We start from the raw sequence: 23,000 nt of genomic DNA, 5'->3' as shown, positions 1-23,000 counted from the left end.
ACCAGTGGATGAAAGTGACAAGTTGCAGTTTTTGGAGAGGTTGCGTGTTGGACTACTTTTTGGCCGGTTGCAGTGACCTCAGGTCTTTTAAACACACAAGACAAGCATGTTAGTTGGGAAGCTTCTAGAAATCGCTTCATATTTAGTGAAATATTCACTTTATTAGTGAGAGTTAGGTGAGGAGATTAACACTCGTGCTTTTTGTGCAAAATATTAAGGTAGAGCTAGGAGACGATTAGCTTAGCTTAGCATAAAGACTGGAAACAGAGGGGAGCAGCTAGCCTGGTTCTGTGTAAAGGTATTAATTATGTTTACCAGCACTTCTAAAGGTCTCTAATCAACATATTGTACAATGTCTGTTTAATTAATACAAAAACCAGTGGATGAAAGTGACAAGTTGCAGTTTTTGGAGAGGTTGCGTGTCAGACTACTTTTTGGCCGGGTGCAGTGACCTCAGGTCTTTTAAACACACAAGACAAGCATGTTAGTTGGTAAGCTTCTAGAAATCGCTTCATATTTAGTGAAATATTCACTTTATTAGTGAGAGTTAGGTGAGGGGATTAACACTATTCATGTTTTTTATGCAAAATATTAAGGTAGAGCTAGGAGACGATTAGCTTAGCTTAGCATAAAGACTGGAAACGGGGAAACAGCTAGCCTGGCTCTGTGTAAAGGTAACAAGTATGTATACCAGCACTTCTTGAGGTCTCTAATTAACATATTGTACATTGTCTGTTTAATTAATATACAAAAACCAGTGGATGAAAGTGGCAAGTTGCAGTTTTTGGAGGGGTTACATGTCGGACTAGTTCTTGGCCGGGTGCAGTGACTTTCCAGAGTAAACGAACAAGATGAAGCATCCACTTTATTAGCAAGAATAAGGTGAGAAGATCGACACCTTTCTATGTCTGTTTACTAAATATGAAGCTAAAAATAAGAGATGATTAGCTTAGCTTAGCATAATGACTGGAAACAGAGGGAAAAAGCTAGCCTGGCTCACCTGTAAAGCTCCCTCGTTCACGTTTTATATATGTATTGTTTCATCTGTAGAAAAACATTTTGAATAGAAGTGTTTACTTCCTGTAACAAAACCACAAGTTGCTGTCGGACGGAGCCAGGTCAGCTGTTTTTTCTGTATTTATATATTTAAGCTAAGCTAAGTGGCTTCTGGCTGTAGCTTGGTGTTCACCCTGCAGACATGAGAGTGCTATCAACCTTGTGTATCTTCCTAAATGTCAATCCATTCCTCTAACAACAGGCTAAATCAATAAGTGACAGGTTGGCTTGTGCCCAGTGGAAGGTTTGAAGAGAACTGGCCGTGTTTTGCTGGAAGATGCTGGTGAAGTTATAGTGCTGTTATTTTGTGTTTTTCGTTTTCCATTTTAGTGACAAAATGGACTAAAGTTCAAAAGTTTTTTTGTTGTGGTTTTTTTTTCCCATGTGCTTACTGGAGCTCATCACACATTTCTGCAGTCAGAAAAAAAAAATTTCCAGTCAAAGTCATGAATACCACGAAAGTGACTCTTCTGGTAAAAGCTGACCTCAGAAAAAAGATAATTAACACTTTGGCTAAATGCTCACACCAGTGATTAACAGCTGCACTCTGTACAAAGGGTAATTAATGGTGAAAAAAAAGGTGTTTTTCCAAGTCAGCTTCATCATTCATTGATTACAACTACATATATTAGTACTGTCACATCTTTGAAGCCCACAGAAAGTACAAGCTACACAGATATTGACTGCCACAGAGATATCCTGACATATTTCTGAGTTTGTGTGGGACAGGAGAGGAATCATTGAGCCACAACACACAGCCAGCCTCCCCACCCACATCACACGGGTCGGTCCGTCCCGTCTAACCATTATTACTAATACAATTCTCTGTATTTGTATGTGAAAAGAAAGTGGAACACACCCAAAACCAGAAACCAATCATACTGTAAAGAGAGGTGTTGACACATCCTGTGCACAGTTTCTACTTCCTGTGGTGGGATGTTGATTTTAAGCACTGTGGGGAGTCGGTGTGAAGGGATTTTTTTTGTTGTGTGTGTGTGTGTCTCCTTGTTGTGAAAATACTAAATTCCCATACACACCCTAACTCACCAAAGATGTAATTATCATTTTAAATGTGTGTCTCCGTTCGTATTTTGTGAAAAAATTGTGATACTGGAGGAAATCGACGCGTTTTTTAAAGAAAGTTTTCATTCCGAAAATGTAATTTTGATGAAAAGTGTGCATGTTTAGCGTTCAAAGTCAGCAAATTCCTCCTAGACGGTGACCCCGAATCTGACCTGACCCTGGCCGACGGTGACAGCGGCGCTGCCTGGATGAAGATGGACTATTCCTCCGAGCCGATTTACGCCCACAAATCTGTCATCGTCCTCACCTGAAAGACGAGAGGCAGACGCAGGAAGAGAGGGAGACGGACGGAGAGAGAGAGAGAGAGAGAGACAGAAATAAGTGGTTTGTGACGGCAATGACGACGATGATGGAGGAAAAAAGAGGGGTTGTGGAAAAGATCACAGAGAGTTCGTCGATCCGCATTCATCCTCACCTGAGCCGGTCGCTGCACATCCAGCCAGCCTTGGCAGACGTCCACGGCCGAACACCAGGGGGAAGAAGGTCAGCCAGGGGCCATGGGGTCCCACCACGGGGCAAAGCTCTCCTCAATCCCTCTATACACACACACACACACACACACACACACACACCATTCCCATTCTCATTCCACATGCCCCCTTGACCTCGCTATTAAAACACAGGAGCAAATCTCCCGATTGGTCACAGCGGCTCAGAAACAAATGACGCCAAATACCTGACTTCTGTATGGCCTTTTCCTGCAGGGAGGGCATGAGAGGGCCGCAGCCGGCCCGGATTTGGCATTCCTAGTTGTGCAAATATATTCCGATATTGGAAATGTGCTTCCCAAACGGTCCACGTGACTTTTGGAGTCGGGTGGACGTGTTTGTGAGTTGTGGAGACCGAATGAGACCGATGGTTTTCTAACTGGATGTTCTGGTATGAGGCACCTTGTTGTTCACTCCTGCGTGCCATCTGGGAAGATTTACCTGAATGGGTCCAAAGAATCCGTACCGGCATCCGGACTGTGTTTGCTGAGGGTGTTGGTGGCATTTCACTGGTTAAAATGGTGTTAAAAAGTTAGAGATGATTCATGTTTCGTACCCTAGTCTTCGAAGATTACGATCACTCTACAGTTGCAAATACTGCCGGGAAGTTTTGATGCATGCATGCAACGCCTTCTTCGTTTGTCCTTTCGTTTGATTTCATTTCTTTTTACACTTTTTGTCTCCACATGCGCAGGACACATTTGTTTCCTCTGAATATTAGGACTGATTTCTACATTTTCATCCATCTGTTTATTTTTTGGCGTCTTTCGCCCGTGAAGCACTTCGAACTACATGACCTCGTATGAAAGACGCCGCACCGACTCAAGTTTGAGTCACTGTTGGCCTGCAGACAGATAAAATGATTGTGCAGAATCAAAAACAAAAAAAAAATGACGCATCGTCTGACGGTCACGCGTGGCCTCTCCTGTGCATGAGCGTTGCAGAAGACGCCGGCTGCAGCTTCCCCGCAGCAGCTGATCGCATCGCGGTAAGCGGCGGGAACATTCACATCGAAGCCCTCGGAAACACAATTCAGCTCAAACTTTGGATGTCAGAAGTTAATTTAGGCCACGTTCATCAGAAGAATGCACATATCAGTCTTCAAAATCCAGTTTAGGCCGATTATCTGCATCTGATCTGACACTTGTGGTCACTCAGCACCGATGCAAGTGTGTCAAGTATGTCTTTTTCCAGCTCGATAAGATGCGACTATCTGTAAACACGCAGCTGACCGAGGTCTCTCCCTGCTGCATCGTGCAATTCGGTCGCTTGCAGCTACTTCATGTGTTTGCTTGTGGAAGTTGTACCCTGGGAGTCCTGAGCAGAGGCGATAACTTCCTGGTCACAACACTAAAAGATGTCATCGTGGCCGTAACCGACACAGTTCCTCTTTTTTTTCTCTTTCCCCCAGCCGAACACTTGAATCATTTACTGAGCAGCAGACCTCAGCGTGTTTATCTTTAGAGCGTCAGCTCATTTACATGCTCTAGAAATAGACAGATTTGACTACCCCTTGTGTGTATTTATCAGGTTTCAGCATTTCATCAAATAAAGATGGTTATTTTTTGTCATCACTTCGCTTCAACGGAGGTTTGATGTGAAGTCGGAGGAAGGTGCCTGAGACGACGCCGCTTCCTGATGCCTCCTCCTCCTCGCTACGCACCCGACGGCCGTTTGATGTGCGTTGCATGTCAGTCGGTGTGTATTTATGTATCAGTGGGACGAGACAAAGGGCCCTTCAGCGCAGCCTGACCTCGCCGACCCCGCCGTTTGATTTGTTCCTCCATCGCCACTGTTTATTTCTTGCTCTTCCTGTTTGCGCTCAACTGACCGTAGTGGTCGTTCCCTGTGAATGCTGGGTAAGACACACAGATATGGTGGAGTGTCACTGGTTGCGGTTGTGGCGGGGCAGAAGTGTGTGTCTGTGTGTGTGTGTGTGCGATGTGTCACAGGAGACAGAACAGACGGCTCTCGACCACAGCGCTAACATGTCAACAGAGATTAAACTAGTTTATTATTTTCAAAGAGGGGAAAAAATAAAACAAAACAAAACAAAACAAAAAAATTTTACGAAACAAAAGAAGCAGTCATATTTTACACTAGTGATTATTATTAAATTTTTTACAACCATTCAGTCTGCATAACATAAAGAAATAATTCTACATCTTTGTTTATTTCGTATTTTTGGTACTCTGATTTTATACATACAAATAACAAATACAGGAACTTTTTTTTTTTCACAATGCATATAATCTGTGGGCAGGAAGAAAAGTCTTTCAGGTGATCAGGTGTGTGTGTGCGTGCGTGCATGTGCGTGTGTGTGTGTGTGTGTGTAGGTGCGTGCGTCAACACAAACCAATTTGCCCGAGACCTATAGCACATCCAAAAAAAAAAAAAGAAAACAAAAAAAAAAAAAAGAAGAAGAGAGACGCCTGCAGCCAGAGCCGCCGCCGACTCTCTGCAAACTTAATGCAACACAATTCACGCAGGCGGAAAAAGCGAGGCCTGCCCTTTTCTTTAAAAGTCTCTCCCTCTCGTCTTCTCAACCTCCTCCTCCCTTTCTTTTTTTTTTTTTTCTTTCCTCCGAGGCGTCCTCTCCCTCGCTCCTCTGGCTGGCAAGTCTCTCCACCTCTCTGCTGCGACTCGTACCCTTCTCGTCGTTTAGCTGCCCGGGGGGCATGTTTTCCTTTTTTTTTTCTTACTTAATTAAAAAGTCTTCATTAAATGTACTGTATTTCATACAATTTGTACAAATATATTCAACGTCTGTCTCTCTCCTCGTCTTCAGCGAGGTGAAGGAGAAGAAGAAGAAGAAGAAGAAGTAGGAGAAGAAGAAGAAGAAGAAGAAGAAGAAGAAGGAGGAGGACAGGGGGGTGTGGGGGGGGTGTTTCCTGTTACACAGGTGCAAGGTGAAGAGAGAAGAGGCGGGTGTTTGGAGATTTTTCGGGAGAGAGCGTTGTAAAAGTTTTTGTCATCATCGTCTGTTTTTGTGATGCGTGGGAGAAAAAAAAAAATGGCTTTTTGTACACAAATGGAGCTCCTGGTCACGTAGGATCAGCTGGGAGGACAGCCTCGATGTGGTCGGTGGCGGCAGCGTTGGGGGGGGGGGGGTGGGTGGGTGGTGGTTGGGTGGGTGGTTGGGTGAGGGGGGGGGAGAAAAAAATCCTCCCCCCCCCTTGGAGGTCAGTGCGCCACAGTCAAGTCAGGTTCTGCAAAGCATTCACGTCGCAGAGGTACTCTTTGATTTCTCATAAAAAAATAAGATACAACTGAGGACAAAAAAAAAAAAAAAAGGAGCCGGGAAGCCTGTCGATCTCGCGCCGCAGTTAGGCGGGCGAAGGTCGGGGGCCGAGGAGCGGTCTGTCTGTCTTTTCAGGATGTGGAAGCAGGTCAGCAGAGGTACCGAGGGACGTGGTGGTGGTGGTGGTGGTGGTGGTGGTGGCGAGGCCGAGGGGATGGGGGGCGTCGCAGCAGCTCAGGGACGTCTAACCCATGGCTGTGACCATACTGGAAGGGTGGTGGGGGGCGAACGGGAGGCTGGAGGAAGGGTGCATGGGTGTGGGGGTGGTCAGCATGTGGCCGGAGTGCGAGAAGGGGGGGAAGGACGACATGTGGCGGGACAGGGCGGCCGGGCTGAAGGAGCTGCTCTTGTCCATCAGGCTCTTGGAGAAGTCGTCCATGCTGTCTTGGGACTTTTTGCTCTTCTTGGACTTGCTGGACATCTTCCTGTTCCTGGTCTGGATGCCTTCCTTCTTCATGGTCAGAGGTCGGTTAATCTGCTCTCGAAAGACAGAAAAGATGGCAGATTAGTATTTCGTCACGGGGGCAAAACGAACACAACAAAGAGCGGCCGCGAGTTCACGGATCCGTCGGTGGAAGTTTGAAAGTAAGGACGGAAAACGTGGCGTTGAGGCAGATTTCAGGGGGTTTTCAGGGAGACATAATGACATGTAATGGAGTCTCATTACGAGCCTAATCTGACCGTCCCATCCTGAAACGCAAGATTGTTTACATATACTCATCGTGTGTGTGTGTGTGTGTGTGTGTGTGTGTGTGTGTGTGTGCGTGCTGGGTTTTGGATTTGAACGTTGAGTCCTTTAAGCCGGACTGTATCTGAGGCTGCGTCCATGCCAGAAAGAAACAGAGAGACGGAGAGAGAGAGAGAGAGAGAGAAAGACGGAGGGAAGATGGAGGGAGTGTGTGCCGAGCGGAGACGGAGGGAGAGTCCTGGCAGCGGACGCGCCGGCACAGCCGACCGCGGAGACACATGGCCATGACGACCGCCGGCGTCGGCCAAGTCCTCCTCTCTTTCTCTCTCTCTCTCTCTCTCGCCACCCTCCTCCTCCTCCTCCTCGACCGCGTGGCCCGCTCTCCCGGCCAAAATGGCCCCAGCTGCCGTATTCCAGCGTAGGTTTTAGCCGGGAATGAGAGCTGGATGATGGAATTCCGGCTGTGGGCAGGATTACGGAGGGGAGGTGGATGAGGCCGACTGGCTTTCCTGATCTTTTTTTTTTCTGAGCGCTTCTTCCCGGGGAAATGGGAACAGGGATTTCTCCCTCGCTCTCTCTCTCCCTCTCTCACGCCCGTCTGAGACATTGGCATTTCTCGCCGACTCTTTAAGCAGAGTGGCCTCGATGATTAGCGGAGGGCAGAGATCTGTCTGTAGCACCCCCACCCCCTCCTCCGTCCCCACTGATGTGGTTTCACTCTCTAAGATGTGGGTGACTTTCTCTGCCTCTGCTTCCAGCCGAGGCGATGCTACGCCCACCTTAAAGCCGGTCAGGCCCTCGCGCTCTTTGATGCTCAGATGTCTACTGTCTAGCGAAGAGGGAAGCCTTCGGGCCCCTCCGGCCCCTACGCTCGGCCACCGCCGCCGCCGCCGCCCTGGCACATCAAACAAAAGCCGAGCCAGGGCGTTTGAGTCAATGACCACCGCAGAATAACACAGCGCAGCCTCGCACATCCTCCCCCCCCCCCCCCCCCGGCATCACCAGCCAACCACCTGAAACCTCAGCGGTGTCGAAGCTGAGCGCCCTCGCACGACAGAGAGAGATGACAGAGACACCTTTTCACACACGGCGGAGTTTAAAAACACCCCCCGCGATTACTGAAAAGAGGCCGTGTTCACAACTTTCTCAGTTTTCACACGAGCCGCGGCGTCACAGGACGACAACCTGCAGCCGTCAGGTGTAAATAAACGTGTCTCACAGCGAGGTCGGGGTCGGCTGCAGGCGACCGTATCACAACTGGGAATTAAACGGACCTTGAACGTGTTTGTGGCCAAAGCATCATGGGAAAATTACTTGACGGGCGGATGTGAGAGGAGCGTACAGTCAGAATATTACCTACATGTGGCCTCAGAGCAGTTAGCCTGGTTATTATTATTATTTCTATTATTATTAGTTTCAGCCACAATGGCTTCCCTGATTAAAAGTGACAGCTTTGAGAGAGAGAGAGAAGAGAGAGGAGAGAGAGAGAGAGAGGGGGAGATAAAACGAGTCCCTGGGGGAGGTTTCAGATTGAGGATGTGAAATGATGTGGAGGCACCGACCCAAACGAATCAGGACGGATTGGTGGTCAGAAGGGGGGGAGGGGGGGGGGGGAGAACTCGGGAGTCCCATGCGCGCTTTGGAAACCAAAAAAAGAAAGAAGAAAAAAAAAAAAAAAGTGTCGGCCTGGAAATTAATCGAATTTTAATTAAGCCCCCTTCTCTCCTCTTTAATATTCAGAATCAAGGCGGCTGCGGGCTCAGTTCACTCCGCTCTTAAAACATTTTAGATTCGCACTTACTGCCAATAAATCATATTAATTCTACAGTGCGTGTTATCAGCCGTGGCCCGGGAAGCCTCTGCAGGGACGGAGTCGGATCAAATATTCAAGAAGGAAGAAGGGAGAGAGAGAGAGAAAAGAGAGAGACAGAGAGAGAGGGAGGAATCAAATATCCTATGAAGGTTTATTACTTACATTGTGCAGTTTAAAGTACAGGCCGCAGGCGTTACACACCGGGTCCCCGTTGGCGTTTCTCCGCCACAGCGTCGTCGTTGTCGTTTGACAGTTTGCGCACGACGTCCCCGCCCGCCTGGCTGCGGACTGCGCGCACCACAGAAGAAGACAAGAGAAAGAGAAGCGTCACATGACCACGTCGTAAAACCAAATGAACATGCAGTTTTTGTTTTTGTTTTTTAATTCTGGAAGATTTGACACCAAGATTCAGGGCCTCGAGAAGCGCGTTTTTTTTTTTCGCGCGTAAAAGTCAGATTTTGGCGCATAGATGTCTTTTTTTTTTTTTTTTTTTTTTTAAGGCTATTTGGGAATTTAATTTGGTGTGTGATTCTGACAGCCCTGTATGCATGGCATCCTCCAAAAAAAAAAAATCATATGCAATATAGAAAACGCATTTTTAAATATATTCTCTTCTTTTTAAAAAACACCCTCTCAATGTTTCACCCATTGGAGCTATATATTTTTTTTCTCTGTACGAGCTGAATATAGTTTCAAATAAAGGCAGAAATGTCCACACACACATAAAAAAAAAAAAAAAGAAAACAGAGCTGCTTTCACCCCCAGGCTAAAAATAGCGTCACAGAGCGCATACCTCCTGCAGAATAAATATTTACAGAAGGACATAAAAGCAGTGCCTTGAAATGGGAGAGCTATTAAATCAGATTAAACCCCCTCCTCCGCTTTAAAGTGCGTGTTTGTGCCAACGGAGGGCTCGCTCCTTTTTAAATGGCGACCTCGTGACGTTAAACAATTGAAAACTGGGCTCGTGTTGATTTAACCTACAGAAAATATATATATGTGTGTGTGTGTGTTATAATATGAGCAGACAGGCTGGACGAGAACATGTGAACACGTGAAGCAGTGAGGTGAAACCACGTGGCAGTAAATTCGGCGCCAAATTATAAAGAGGTATAAAAACATGAAAGTGTGTATCGGCTGAAAAAAACCTCCTCACTCCATCCTGACACGGTCAAAGTCATGTCTTCCTCATGGATTTAGCTGCCTGCGTGTGTGTGTGTGTGTGTGTGTGTGTGCTGCAGTGGCCTGACATTGATGTGATAATCTCTCTCTCTCTCTCTCTAAAAAAAGAAAGAAGAAAAAAAAGAAAGAAACAATCGATAGGCAGGTGAGCGCAGAGGACACGCTGCGACGTAAAGGACTACATTATCTCGCGGAGGGATTTCCAATTATACACACGTGGTGGCCTAATAACCCCTGCTGCTGCTGCTGCTGCTGCTGCTGGGGGCTGAATAACCAATCAGATTGGAGGGAATAAGCCTGATGAAGATGATGAAGATGATGATGGTGGTGTGCACCCTCATCATCTTCATCTGCTTTTATTATTTATTTATTTGTTTTGCAACATGCAGTTTTAAATCGAATTCCCCTTAAAGTTAAAGGGACAACATGCTGTTTTTGTGACTTTTTTTTGTTAACATGGTGGCGGACCCTGCCACTCAAACATCACATGAGCTCATTAATATTCCAAATACTGGAACGTTTCTGTTAAATCTGACACATGAATTGTGATTTACACACGTTTTTCTGTCAGATCTGATGTCACTTCCCTCCATTTTTAATATATATATATTTTTTTTTTTATGTTTCCTGCATTTTTTATATGAATTATAAATAAATAATGGGGGTCAAACACTTCGTGGTGTTTAGCAGCACTAAGGACAATCTCAAGTCGTGACTGTGTGCTGGTCTGGCCCTGGATCTGGTCTGGCTCTGGCTCTGGACTCCGCAGCCCCCCTTTAATGTTTTGACTGGGGAAGCGGAGGCTTGTGTTGTTAAAAGCGACTTTATCTGCGCTGCTCAGATTTCCGGCAGCTCTTTCCCTGGGAAGTCGGGTTTTCACATTACATAGAGAGAGAGAGAAGAGAAGGTCCAGAAGCGGCAGAGAGAGGGGGGCTCGGACTGGACGGCCATCTTTGTGTGCCTCGAAAGAATTTCTTTCTTTTTTTTTTTTTTTTTTTGTTCTTGTTTCATAAGAAGGCTGAGGGGAACTCCTCTGAGCGCTCAGAGGAGACGCAGCTCTGCAGTGAGAGGGGCTTTCCCTGAAATAACTGCAAGAAGAAAAAATATATACACATATCCAACTCCACCAAACAGAGCCATGGTGCGTAAAAACCCTTAAAAGCTCATTGTGGATTTGTTTTAATTATTATTATTAATATTTTGGATGCAGGCCTACAGTGGAAGCAGATTTCCAAAAAAAAAAAAAAATAGAAATAATAATAAATGAAAAAATACACATGACGCGGGGGGGCCTAAACAGAAGACGAATCAATCACAATCTCTTTTTTCTTTTGTTCTTTTTTTTTTTTTTTTCTCTTTTGCAAATAAAAAAATAGCATCGTCATATAAAAAAAATATATATATATAAGAATGTGCAGTTTTGTTTCTATGGTAGTATCTGAAAACAGAGACCTGCACTTGTCGAGTCAATTTCCTGCAGCTAATAGGCCTACTTCTTCCTGGATAGGGGAAAAAAACAGAGAGAGAGACGGAGAATGTCATCAATAGAGAAAGAAACGTGGTGGAGACGTACCAGCCGCCGCTTGGGTTTGATGAGAGGGCGGTTCTGCCCGTTCATCTTGTGATAGAGTCCGCAGGCGTTACACAGATAGTGACCCGTACCGTCCCGCCGCCACAGCGGAGTCGACGTGGCCCCGCAGTTCACACACTCTCTACCTTCTGCAAGAGCCGACACACACACACACACACACACGCACACACACGCACGCAAACGCACGCAGACACACGCACACAACATGGAGACAGTGTCCAGGTCAGTTGTGCCTTTGACATATTTAATTATAATAATAATAATAATAATAATAATAATAATGATAATGTTGATGATAATAATAATAACAACAATAATAATAATAATAATAATAATAATAACTCTTGCATGTATGAGGAGGGCAAAAACAATGGAGGTTACAGACAGGAAATGCAGATATTTTCTAAATAAAATGCATCTGTACAAACGTAAATATGACAAATAAATGCATTTATATATAACAATTCTACTGCAGCAGGTATTTATTATTACTATTGTTCATAATGTTGATCACACACTCACACACACGCTCTCACACACACACATTGAGCACATGTGGTTGATGTGGTTGTTTAAGGTCCGTAAGCAGGAATGTTCTCGTGTCCCTGAACAGGATTTTCAAACTAAAACAGTCCGTGTTATTATTATTATTTATTTTGAAGAATCTGCTAAAACAGGCCTTTTTGTCTTTCTCTCATTGCAATAATAATAATAATACTGATGATAATACTGATGTGTGTGTGCGCGCCGGATCGTGTCGCGTCCTTTTGTTTTGAAATGATGGTTGACGTGTGACCGGCACTTCTCTAGTGACACCGACAGGTGAGCGGCGCACCGACAGCCTGCCTCCAACTACACACGAGACAGGCAGGAGGGAGCGCGAGGCCCTGAAACTGAAACAGGGGCCGCTGCAGTCAGTCAGTCACACACACACTCACATTATTTGAAAGCAGAGACGCACACAGCGCTTTTTTGTGTGTGTTTGCAAACGCCGAGAGCCCTTTTTTGCATTTTCATGCAGCCGCACTTCCCCTTTTTTTTTTTTTTACGAGCTGCAAAAACACACACAGGCACACTTCTATACAAAGAAGAAGAGAGAGACGTGTGTGTGTGTGTGTGTGTGTGTGTGTGTGTGTGTGTGTGTGTGTGTGTGTGTGTGTGTGTCAGCGCGGGGCCGTGGCGCGTTTCTAGATGTGCCAGACATGCAACCTGGACGCTAAGAAGAAGAAGAAGAAGAGAAAGAAGAGGAAGAAGAAGAGATGTGTGTGTGTGTGTGTGTGAGAGAGAGGGAGTGTGTGCGTGTGTGTGCGTGCGTGTGTGTGTGTGTGTGTGTGTTTTCATTCTCTCTTTCTTTCTTCCTCGCTGCTCAAATCAAACAGGAACTGATCGGATGGAAACAGTTTAAAGATTTCGAGAGATCGGCGGGTGAAATATCATCTTAAACGCGCGTTATTATCTCACATTATCCTGCAATTAAAATAAATATTAATAAAAAATCTTTCTTTGCATTAACGGCCCGACGTGTGTGTGTATGTGTGTGTGTGCGTGCTGAATAATCCCGATGATATGCATCAACTAATCCACTGTTTTTCTATCCTCCCATCAAAAGCCGCAGATATTAATCTCATTACTGCTCCTTCGTTTTATTACGCAGCAGCAGCAGCAGCAGCAACCTTTAAAATAATTACCCTCCTCACGAATTTTTGGAAACATCTCCCTCTCTCTCTCTCTGTCTCTCCCTCCCTCCCTCCCTCCCTCGCCGTGTTCGTGCACTCTGCCACGGCGACGGTTCACCCGGCTTTTTTTTTCCCCCCCCTGTGAATGAACAGGCAGCATCCGGTGCTCCACCGCTGGGTAAACAATGCAACTGTGGCGCGCACTGGTCTGACAGTAATGGGATTATCTTAAACATATAAACGGGGCGACACAGCCCAGAGAGCTGGCCTCCCCCCCTCTCTCTCTCTCTCCCTCTCTCCCCCTCTCCCTCTCTCTCTCTCTGCTGTGTTAGTCAGTGCAGAGGAAGAAAATTAATCTGAGCACTCAACTATGAACCCGGTGTTAATCGCGATGATGATTTTATTTTGAAAGGGAGGGAAATATTCAATAAAGTCTGGGAATTCAATTCTTGTGTTGGATGTGTTGGATATTTATTTTTTTTTTCCAGCTGTTTTATTTGAATTTGTTTAATCAGATAATTTAAAAAATATTTCACCTTAATATTAAATTGATTTTCTGATATTGTTGTAATTGTTAATATCACTATTAATATTATTATTATTATTATCAGGTGATGAAAGACAGAACTGCGAAGCGTCATTTTTTTTTAAAGCCGCCTGCATGTTTTGGAGAATCCAGGCTGACCTGTGCGGCCTCGTTCATGTGAGGGATGGATGAGCTGCTCACTTTCTTTTATTCTCTTTTTTTCTTTAAGTATGAGATTAAACATGGCTGATCATTAAGGCTGCAAATCTGGGGAATATAATGTTAGATCAAAAGGGAATGTAATAAAGCGCACGCCTACCTGAACAGGACCTTGTTTTTGGTCTTGTTTTGGAACCATAACTAGAAGGTGACCCACCTATCAGGCTACTTGGTGGGAAGAGGCCTGGGCCGTATTCGGGGACATATTGTGGGTATGTGGCGATGGGGTGGTGGGCAGAGGATGACCCTGCTCCGATTGATGCCACGCTCCGGCTGTGAGCTGACTCCAGTTTCATACTCTCGGCCAGGGTCACCTGGTACTTTATGCACTCTTTATCCTCCTGCCGCCCGGAGCTGCTGGAGCCCGGGGTGGATATGCCGGGGTCCGGGGATACGTCTTTCGGAGGGGTCGGGGGAAACGTGAAGAGGTGCGGACTGGAGTGACCGGTGGACAGGGAGGAGGAGGAGGCCGGGGGGTAGACGGACAGGCTGGCCGGGGAGCCGTGGTGCAGGGGGTTCTTGGGGAAGGGGCTCAGGTTCCAGGGAGAAGTGCTGTGGTGCGGGGCGATGCCTTTGCTCCCCTCCAGCCAGGGCAGAGAGCCGTGCAGTAATGAGGGACGGCACACCTGGCTACCTGGAGCCGCGGAGAAACACAAGAAAAACATGAGGAGCTGACCTCCAACACACACACACACACAGAAAAACACAAGCATATTCACATTTGTGCACGTTGGGAGGCCTGGACCCGGCGCGTAATTACGCACAGATTTAATTCTAACAAGAAAAACACACACTTCTTGCATTTATTTTCAGCATAAATCACACAACACAGATTTAATTTTCATGCACAACACTTCCTCCCCCGTGTCAGGAAAAAACTAGACGTGTGCATATTTTATTTTCTCTCCTATTTCCAGTGAACAGGCCCTCCCGATGCAACCGCCGCATAAAAGCGCCTCGAGAGAAACTACGGCGTGATTGACTGTTGAGGAAGTTAAAGGCTACAATGCAGGGAACTCAGACGCGAATCTCTGTTGTTGATGAGCACAGATTATTATAATAATAATAATAATAACAATGATAGTTATAATACTAAACGTAAATAGTGTGCATGCGCTCAGGAGAGACAAAACAGCGACCACCGAAATATTCCAGGTGTATCTGCGACTCCTGTGCCAACACGTCTATTTGTTTAAATCCGTAACCAAACACTCGATTGATCCAGAAAACAAATTACGCACGGGCTTGTTGAGGGAGAGAGAGCGAGGGAGAGATAGAGAGGGAGACTTCTTTGACATGTGAGTCAGCTGAGTGTCATTTTGTGAACACTGGGGTGGTGGTGAGGGGGGGGGGGGGGAGAGAGAGAGAGAGATAGAAGCGGCAGACAGAAACCAAAGACAAACTGGAGGTAAACCATACATATTTACAGCGCGGTTTCACAACACTTAAGCTCTCAGGTTGTTTTTTTGAAAAGTCAAATCAGGCCAGAACCGAAACCCGGCCCGGAGAACAGCCAGATAATATAAATAAAGCCAAACACGGTGACAGCAGTGGGAGTATCTGCTGCGGGGATGCGTTACGCACGCGGCTCTAAACGGGATAAAGTGCACATTATTAAATAAAAGGCCTTAAAGAGGGCCGTGTACTTACTGTGTGGAGGAGGAGGGTACCTCTGGACGGCCCGGACAGAGTTTCCATAGTACGGAGAGACGTGGTTCCCCTGTCCATCGATATTAAAGAGTACATCCACATCGTCAGCGAGCTGATACTGCGAAGGGTCCATGTATGAGTGGCCGAGGCCCGGGTGATGTGAGCCGGGATGCTGCTCGTTCAGCACCGCGGGATGATGGCTCATCCATCGAGGCTGGTCCGCACTTACTTCCATCGCTTTTTTTCTTTTCTTTCTCTTTCCGCCTCTTTTTTCTCTCTCTTCAGCAAATGTTCATGCACGCCGAAGCAAAAAAAAAAACAAAAAAAAAACAAAAAAACAAAAAAAACGGCGCAAAGTCACAAGGATAAAGAAACAAACCAGTCCCAAATCCGTGTATTTTTTTGTTGTTGTTTGTCGTTTGTTTGGTTGGTTTGGTTTAAAACGTTAAATCCACAGGTTCCGCGCGTGCTTCCGATCACCTGGAGACAAGAGAGAGAGGGAGAACGTATCGTCTTAGTTTCTCACATTTGCTCGCATGCAGCACGATTATTATACAGAATTGAAAAAAATTAAATTAAATTTTAAAAAAACAAGCAGGAGCGGCTGTCTGGGAAAGGAGGAAAAACAACTGAGATATTTAAACACGAAACATACCCCACATCACAAATGCAACAAAAGCTGTTGACATATAAATACGTCCAAAATGGAATCCGGTCCCACGCTGAGTTCCTGAACAACTTCTTCTTCTTCTTCTTCTTCTTCTTCTTCTTCTTCTGTTTCTTCTTCCCCTCTCTCTGAGAAATGTGAGTGTTCGAGCCCCGGCTCAACAAGTCTGGCAGCAGCAGCAGCAGCAGCAGCAGGAGGAGGAGGAGGCTCGCTCGGGGAAGAGAAGGCTCGTTTTGCAGCGGATGGTCTTCACTGCGCGCACTGACCGGCACCAGCAAGTCAAACTCACTGATCAAATCTGTGTTTGTGCGCAGTTGTAGCCCTCTCCATTAACTCCGCTCCCCTCTCTCTCTCTCTCTCTCTCTCTCTCTCTCTCTCCCTCGTCTGTGTGGCTCTTACTCACTCACCCTTGCTCTACCTCACTCTGTCTCTCTCTCTCTCTCTCTCTCTCTCTCTCTCCCCCCTCTCTCTCTCTCTCTAGCTCCCTTTTTTTTTCTTCTCTCTCTCTTTTTTTTTTTTTTTTTTTTTTTTTTTACAGTGAAGGCATTCTTTCAGGATGGCGCCAGGCAGCTCAATGCTTGCAGACAGCTGTGGCGCGACGCAACTTAAGGAGGGTCTGTCAGTGTCATCGGTTAAGGGGGAGGGGCCTGCCCCCCTAATTGAATATAACGTGAGCCAGGAGAGATGCAGAAGAAGTGCTGCAAGATGATTTTTTCATTATTAGTAGTAGTATTTCAATGACCTTGTCAAAAAAAGAGAGATTTGATTCAAGTATTTTTTTTTTGCAGGAGGCCTCTGATAATAAAACTCCACACCGGAGAGGTGGAGGAAGTTAATACGACAGCTCCGATTCAGTTTATAAATTACAAAAGAAAATGTGCATGAATATAAAAGTGTAAGGATAATTAAACGGGCGTTTTAAACGCGGGCTCTTTTGTACACACACAACAAAATAAAAGCGCTAAAAAAAAAAACGCATTCGGATTTTCTTCTTTTTTTATCAAGTGTGCGCTTTTCTGTGCCAAACTCTCCGCTGCAGTTTGTTTTTACGCGCAAAGAAGAAATAAAAGAAATAAAGAGGATAAAGAGGAGCTGCCTGTTGCTCTGGGCCGGCCGCAGGTTGCGGGACGTGCCTCTCGCTCTTAAAATTGTGACAGTGCGTCCTCTCGCGGTGACAGGCGCGTTGCTCCGAACGTCTCCCCCCCTGCACCGCACAGATACGCACGCGTGAGAGGCAGAGCTCTCCACAGAGCCTCCGACGTTAAATACAGAATAAAACACAAATAATTATTGACTTCTCTGGATCAGTTATTAATTCAGCACCTCCTCACGCATCACCCTCCGCATCAGAGAGGAGGTCAGCCCGGTGTGTCCACACTCACACCGGGGGGGGGGGGAGGAAGTATTTCATGTGGGACGCTTCCTCCTATACTTTCATATTGGCAGTAATAGATGGAGTGTGTGTGTGTGTGTGTGTGTGTGTGTGTGTATGTGTGTTTGGGGGGGGGCAAGCCTCGGTGTTGCCACTGGATGTGACGTCAGCGCGGTGTAAACAGCCAGGAAATGAACCCTCTCGCGGCGCGCGGCGGTGGGTAGGCAGGCGGGCAGCGGGAGCGCGCACGCCCTTGCACCATGTAGGTACGATGCGCGGCACCCTGAGTGTCAGGTGGGCTCGAGGTTCTGATTGGCTGCGCTTTAAAAAAAATATATATATATATATATATATATCGATCATCAGGAATCGATCAGGCGTGTTTGTTTAACCTCCAGCTGATGTCTCCATTCGTGGTGTTTTTTTGTTTTTGTTTTTATTTGTGCGTCTAATTTCCAGTTTATTCGCCCCACATCCACCTCCTCCTCCACCTCCTCCACCTCCACCCCTCTTTGATTATGGAAGGCTTCTCAGCCGAGCGCGTGGGAGCGCAGACTGAGAGAGAGGACTTGGCAAAGCGTCGTATTTTCCTCCTCTCTCCCCTCTCCAGGAGAGCCCTACCTGGAGAGGGGAGAGGAGGAGGGAGAGAGGAGGGAGGCAAACCTGAGACTGAACTTGGATGCAGACTGCTGTAGCTGCCATTGTCAAGCTGTCAGCGGACTCGTGTAATTATCCTCTTGAAAAGTATCGCGGAGCCATTATCCACAAAGTCTCCCCGTTATAGGTGCTCAGAGGCAACACATGACGGTGAACGCAGCCTGAAATCCCGATTATGTTTTTTTTTTTTTTTTCCTCCTTCTCCTTCTTCTTTTTTTTTTTTGTTTCTTGACTGGATGTATGGAAGCTTACAGAACCGGGACACGGGAAGCCTCGATTCTCCCCCCCCGCACACACACACACACACACACACACACACACACACACCTCGGTGTTAATAATATAGCTCTCTTATAATAAAAAAAAAATAAAGAAATAGGAAAAAGAAAAAGTTGTCATTTATAATCCCGGTGTGTCGCCTCTCCTCTCTTCTCTCTCCCACAGCGGCCTGTGTTGGCTCTATTTCTGTAAGTTTTAACGGCCTACAAATAGCAGCGCTGTTGTGCGTAAAGGTTGATTCATAAAAAAAAAAAAAAGAAAAAAAAGAAACGAAAGAAAACTAGGCGAGGGGCCAGTCCGGCTGCAGATGGCGGAGATAATTTCTGAGTGATTCTGTCAGCCAGCTTTGATTAAAATCACGACATGGCGCAGCTCCCTGTTCTATTTTATTTATTTATTTTTCGACATTTGCAGCCTGAGAAATTTAAAGACACGAGCCGGATTATCCCACAGCCAGCGTGTGTGTGTGTGTGTGTGTGTGTGTGTGTGTGTGTGTGTGTGTGTGTCTCAGCTTCCTGTGCACGGGCCTCATCAGCAATTATAATCATTTGTTGTTGTTTTTTTCCTCCTCGTAAATAATAATTTCCTGCCGTCAGCTGATTAATCAGAGGTCAGTTGGGGGAGATACGATCAGGAGCAGCGCGCCTGCTGACGACCTGAATCATTATTACTCGCGTTGTGTTTGAATAGCGGCACATTTACACACACCAGGAACGCAAATATAACTTATTTTATTTTTTCAGAATAGAGAATTAAAAGCCTGTGTGTGTGTGTGTGTGTGTGTGTGTGTAGCTGTCTGAAATTCAGAAATTTCAAAATAAAAGCTCTCAGAATAAAAAGCTTTTCCTCCTGGCAGCTAAATAAAATACAAAAATGGGAAATACAGAAAAACGCGCACAGTGAGCGTGTTGAATCCGAATAATAGATAATTACAGGAGAGTGATATAACTGATGTAACAGTGACGATGCCCCGTCACTGATTAAAATACAGCTTTTACAGGCCAGTCAATCCAGACGTGATGCGTAAATTGTGCCCAAAGCGAGCTCGTTTATACATTTAGAAACCCCGCACGGCACCGCAAGGTAAGAGCCTTGTATGTTACAGTGAGTCATCTGTCGCCCTCTTTCTAGTCTTTTCAAGAAGAAAAGAGGAGAGTGAATAGAGTCCTGCTCCTGTGTGTGTCAGCATGAGAACCGAACCGGCTTCTTAGAACGATACAACGAGGGCGGCGGGTTGTTCTTGCTCGGCCGCCGCGGCGTGAAACTCGAAAAACAGAAGTGAGTTCCTAGAATGATTTAACATGAAGCCGGCGGGGATTAATCACCTCTGCGTGTGTGTGTGTGTGTGTGTGTGTAGCTCTAGTATTTTTCTGTCATTCCTCCCATCGGACAGAAGAAGAAGAAGAAGAAGAAGAAGAAAAGAAAAACAAAATGCTCTGCCAATCGACTGACTTGTGATTGTTATCTCGCTTCTCGCCCGGCAGACGCGCTGATGTAATCTTTCATTTAACGCACGGGGGCCCTTTTCACCTCATCCAGCCCCCCCCAAAACACAACTCATTCATATATTTCTCTCTTCTTCTTTTTTTTTTTTTTTTTTTTTAGAGGGGAAACACTTTTTTTTTTAGTTTTTTTTTTTTTAGAAAGAATCCTCCCTGAAAAGGTTTCACAACACTTTAAATTCAGAGAATCTCGTTCAGTGGGAACGAAAAATCAAATGAAAGCCGCAGTCTGACGCGTTGGTTCCTCTTCGTTTAATCCCGCTTTAAAACATCATTAACATTTGATGTAAATTACAAAATTAATTTATAAAATAAGAGGTGACCAGTGTGGCCTTTTCCTCTTTCTTTTCTTTTTTTTTTTAGGGGGAGTGTAACAACATAAAATGGCCGTGCATGTGCTCCTCTCTCTCCGGCTGAGAAAAAGCTCTCGGCCCCGTGACAGCTCGCCCTTAATTTGGCATCCTATTCATTCTCAACATCTCTCTCTCTCTCTTTCTTCTTCTTCTTCTTCTTCTTCCTCTCCCCCCCTCTCTCTCTCTCTCTCTCCCTCTCTCTCTTCCTCCGCCATATCAAGACATATCGACCAGAAGACGAGATGGAGGGAAGCTAATAACGGGTTGTTGTTTTTTTTTTATTTTTGGAAAACGCAGCCTCAGCAAACCCACGACTCCCTTCTCCTTCTTCTTCTTCTTCTTTTTTTTTTTTTTTTTATGACCCGCCGGCAAGGTAATCAGATCAATTTCACGCCTCGTATGGGGATTCTGCCTGTTCCACCAACCTGAGCGGTAGGTAATAGGTCGTTAAAACCCCTCATCTGCGCTATTTTGTGGGAGAAAAGGAAGGAAAGGGGAGGGAGGTTTCTGAAGATATGTGGCTAAATATTTAAAAGGCTTTTATATATTTCAATCCAGGGGGGAGTAAGAGCAGGTTCTGGGGGTCAACAGCGACAACAAACGGCGGCGTTAACGCGAACAATGGCGGTCGCTGTGGACGCTGTAGCCGGTATTAGCTCCCCGGCAGCTTCCTCCTCCTCCTCCTCCTCCCTGACCGGAGAGAGCTGCGCGTAAAAATGCGCCTTTTTTTTTTTAATTCCTTGTCTTTAAAACTAAAGCAAAACATGCAAATGACAAAAAAGTTTCCCCCAATCATCCTCGCCCTCCATCCATCCATCCATCCATTCACTCATTCATTCACAGCCGCTGAAGGGAGGAAGGGGGGGGGGGGGGGGGGGAGACAGAGGCAGCAGCCCCTCAGTGGACACCAGCAGCCACCAAAATAAAATTTAAAAAAAAAATCCAAATGTTTACTGACCTGTTCGTGGCGGACGCTGCACCGACGGATGGAGGCTTTTTTTCTCCGCCGACGTGAAGAAGAAGAAGAAGAAGAAAGAGTGACATAGAGATGGAAGCGCCGATGGCATTTAGAGAGAGAGAGAGAGAGAGAGAGAGTGAGTGAGTGTGTGAGAGAGGAAGAAAGAAAGAAAGGAAGGAAGAGAGGGCGAGAGTGAGAGCCGCGGACGGGGAAGAACACACAGAGCTGCCGCTGCCGCTGCTGCTGCTGCTGATGGAGGAGGTGGAGGAGGTGGTGTGGAGTGGCGAGTGTGCGCGCGCCCTCGGTCACATCATCCTCAACGCCACCATCATCATCCTCCTCCTCATCATCATCATCATCGTCGTCGTCGTCGTATAACACGACCGCGAGGGAAGCAGGAAAACACGCGCGTAAAAAGGCGGCCTCTCTGCCGTACTTACTGTAGACTGTGCACGCCGGCGCTTCCGGGTGTGAAGCATCACGCATCACACGCTCGGAGGAGCAGGAACACAATTAAACAAGCCGCAGGAAGCAGATTATAAACAACGATATGTGTTTGTTACGCGCGGGTTTTTTTTTTTATTTTTATCCTTTTTTTATCCTATTTTTTATTTAAATCGATTTTTGTCTTATTTTTTTAGGATGTTATTATATATTTTTTTAAAGATAAAAGGTGAGGCGAGTGCAACACCTGACCACGCAGGGTGACGCCCACTATTATATTTAATCATTACAATTAAATACAAGGCGGGAAATTACATTCATTTCGTTGTTGCAGGAGAGAAAAATCAGTTTTAAACGTCTAAAAATGGACGATCTGGCGTTTTCTTTTTGTTTTTTTTTGTCTTTCTTTCTGTCTTTCCACGGCGCGTAATGCGGAATCCAGCAGCAGCCTGTGTTGTGCGCGGACGGTTTGTGCTCACACAAAATGTTGCACCTCCTTTTTCTTTTTTTTCTTTTTTTTTTGTTGTTTTGGAGCACCCCCTGTTCCCTCTCTCCTCTCAGCCACAAAGGACAGATGAAGCCATAGCTGCTGCTGCTGCTGGTGGAGCTGCTGCTGCTGCTGGTGGAGCTGCTGTGTGGTGGAGCTGCTGTTGTGGTGGAGCGCGCCAAACTCTCCCAGCAAATTAAAGAGCGACATTTGAAACAACGTGTAACGCAAACAAATCTCCAAATCTTTCCAGTATCGATATGCTAATGTGATCGCTGCACGGTGGCACAGCTTTCCTTATATATGCATCCAGCAGCAGCAGCAGCAGCAGCAGCACTAACCCGGGCGGAGCGTATAGGGGCCTGCTAGCCTGCTTATTGACACCATGGTTCATTGAAAGGAGCACCAAGCAAATCCGATCCTTCCCTCTGTGAAATGCACTGAGGAGAGGAGGAGAGGAGGATGCTGGAGGCTTGGATATCTCTCCACTCTCTTCAAAAAAAAAAAAAAAAAGGAGGGAACGTAAAGCGATCACACCCCAAATCTATCTTTTCTTTTTTAGGAGAGAGAGAGAGAGAGATTCAATTAAGGTAATAAATTAAAGATAATTGGCGGCAAAACCTCGTTGTGTGAACTCAAGAATTAAAACACAAACAAACCCCCTCCCAAATGAATAATTCATTTTTTTGTTTTCATTTATGGAATTAGTATTTCAACATGTGAATAGAATTAGAAAAAAAACACACGCGCAGAGATGGTAAATGATTTATTAATCTGCTGCTGCTGCTGCTGCTGCGTTTTTTATTTATTTATTTGATTAATTTATTTATTTGGAGCTGATGATGATGAGCTCGTCGATTCCAGTGTGTTAAAAAAAGGTGCTTCTTCTTTGACAGAAGCTAATGAAACACACAGATCATTAAGGTGTAATAAAAAGATTAATTACGAGGAGGAGGAGGAGGAGGAGGAGGAGGGAGGAAATAACGGGAATCAATTTTGGTGTTATTC

General features: G+C 45.8%; 1 protein-coding gene across 6 annotated transcripts; it reads right to left on the bottom strand.

Annotated features, from left to right (window-relative positions):
• Positions 1-4,611: 4,611 nt before the first annotated feature.
• Positions 4,612-16,408, bottom strand: gata3 (GATA binding protein 3). 6 transcript variants are annotated; one of them, XM_030440322.1, is made up of 7 exons: positions 15,929-16,408; positions 15,274-15,753; positions 13,781-14,257; positions 11,274-11,330; positions 11,064-11,110; positions 8,592-8,717; positions 4,612-6,403 (listed from the first exon to the last, which is right to left on the bottom strand). In XM_030440322.1, exons 2-7 carry the CDS (start codon positions 15,506-15,508, stop codon positions 6,113-6,115), a joined length of 1,233 nt encoding a protein of 410 aa, XP_030296182.1. In that variant the 5' UTR covers positions 15,509-15,753; positions 15,929-16,408; the 3' UTR covers positions 4,612-6,112. The 6 variants fall into 6 exon arrangements, with proteins under 6 accessions (XP_030296182.1, XP_030296179.1, XP_030296181.1 ...); XM_030440319.1 differs by having other exon boundaries at positions 13,724-14,257; positions 15,929-16,407; XM_030440321.1 differs by lacking the exon at positions 11,274-11,330 and having other exon boundaries at positions 13,724-14,257; positions 15,929-16,407.
• Positions 16,409-23,000: the final 6,592 nt, after the last annotated feature.

Source organism: Sparus aurata, chromosome 14, assembly GCF_900880675.1.
Source record: "Sparus aurata chromosome 14, fSpaAur1.1, whole genome shotgun sequence".
In the NCBI taxonomy this organism is placed as follows: domain Eukaryota; kingdom Metazoa; phylum Chordata; class Actinopteri; order Spariformes; family Sparidae; genus Sparus; species Sparus aurata.
This window is presented reverse-complemented; position numbering and strand designations above follow the sequence as displayed.

What these genes read in the sequence shown, in the direction of transcription:
- gata3 (XM_030440318.1), bottom strand. Translation starts at nt 15,508, where the DNA reads ATGGAAGTAAGTGCGGACCAGCCTCGATGGATGAGCCATCATCCCGCG. An exon ending in AAAAACAAGGTCCTGTTCAG is followed by an intron (nt 11,331 to 13,723) that starts GTAGGCGTGCGC and finishes CGGCTCTTGCAG; the next exon opens with AAGGTAGAGAGTGTGTGAAC. An exon ending in TCAAACCCAAGCGGCGGCTG is followed by an intron (nt 8,718 to 11,184) that starts GTACGTCTCCAC and finishes TGGTGCGCGCAG; the next exon opens with TCCGCAGCCAGGCGGGCGGG.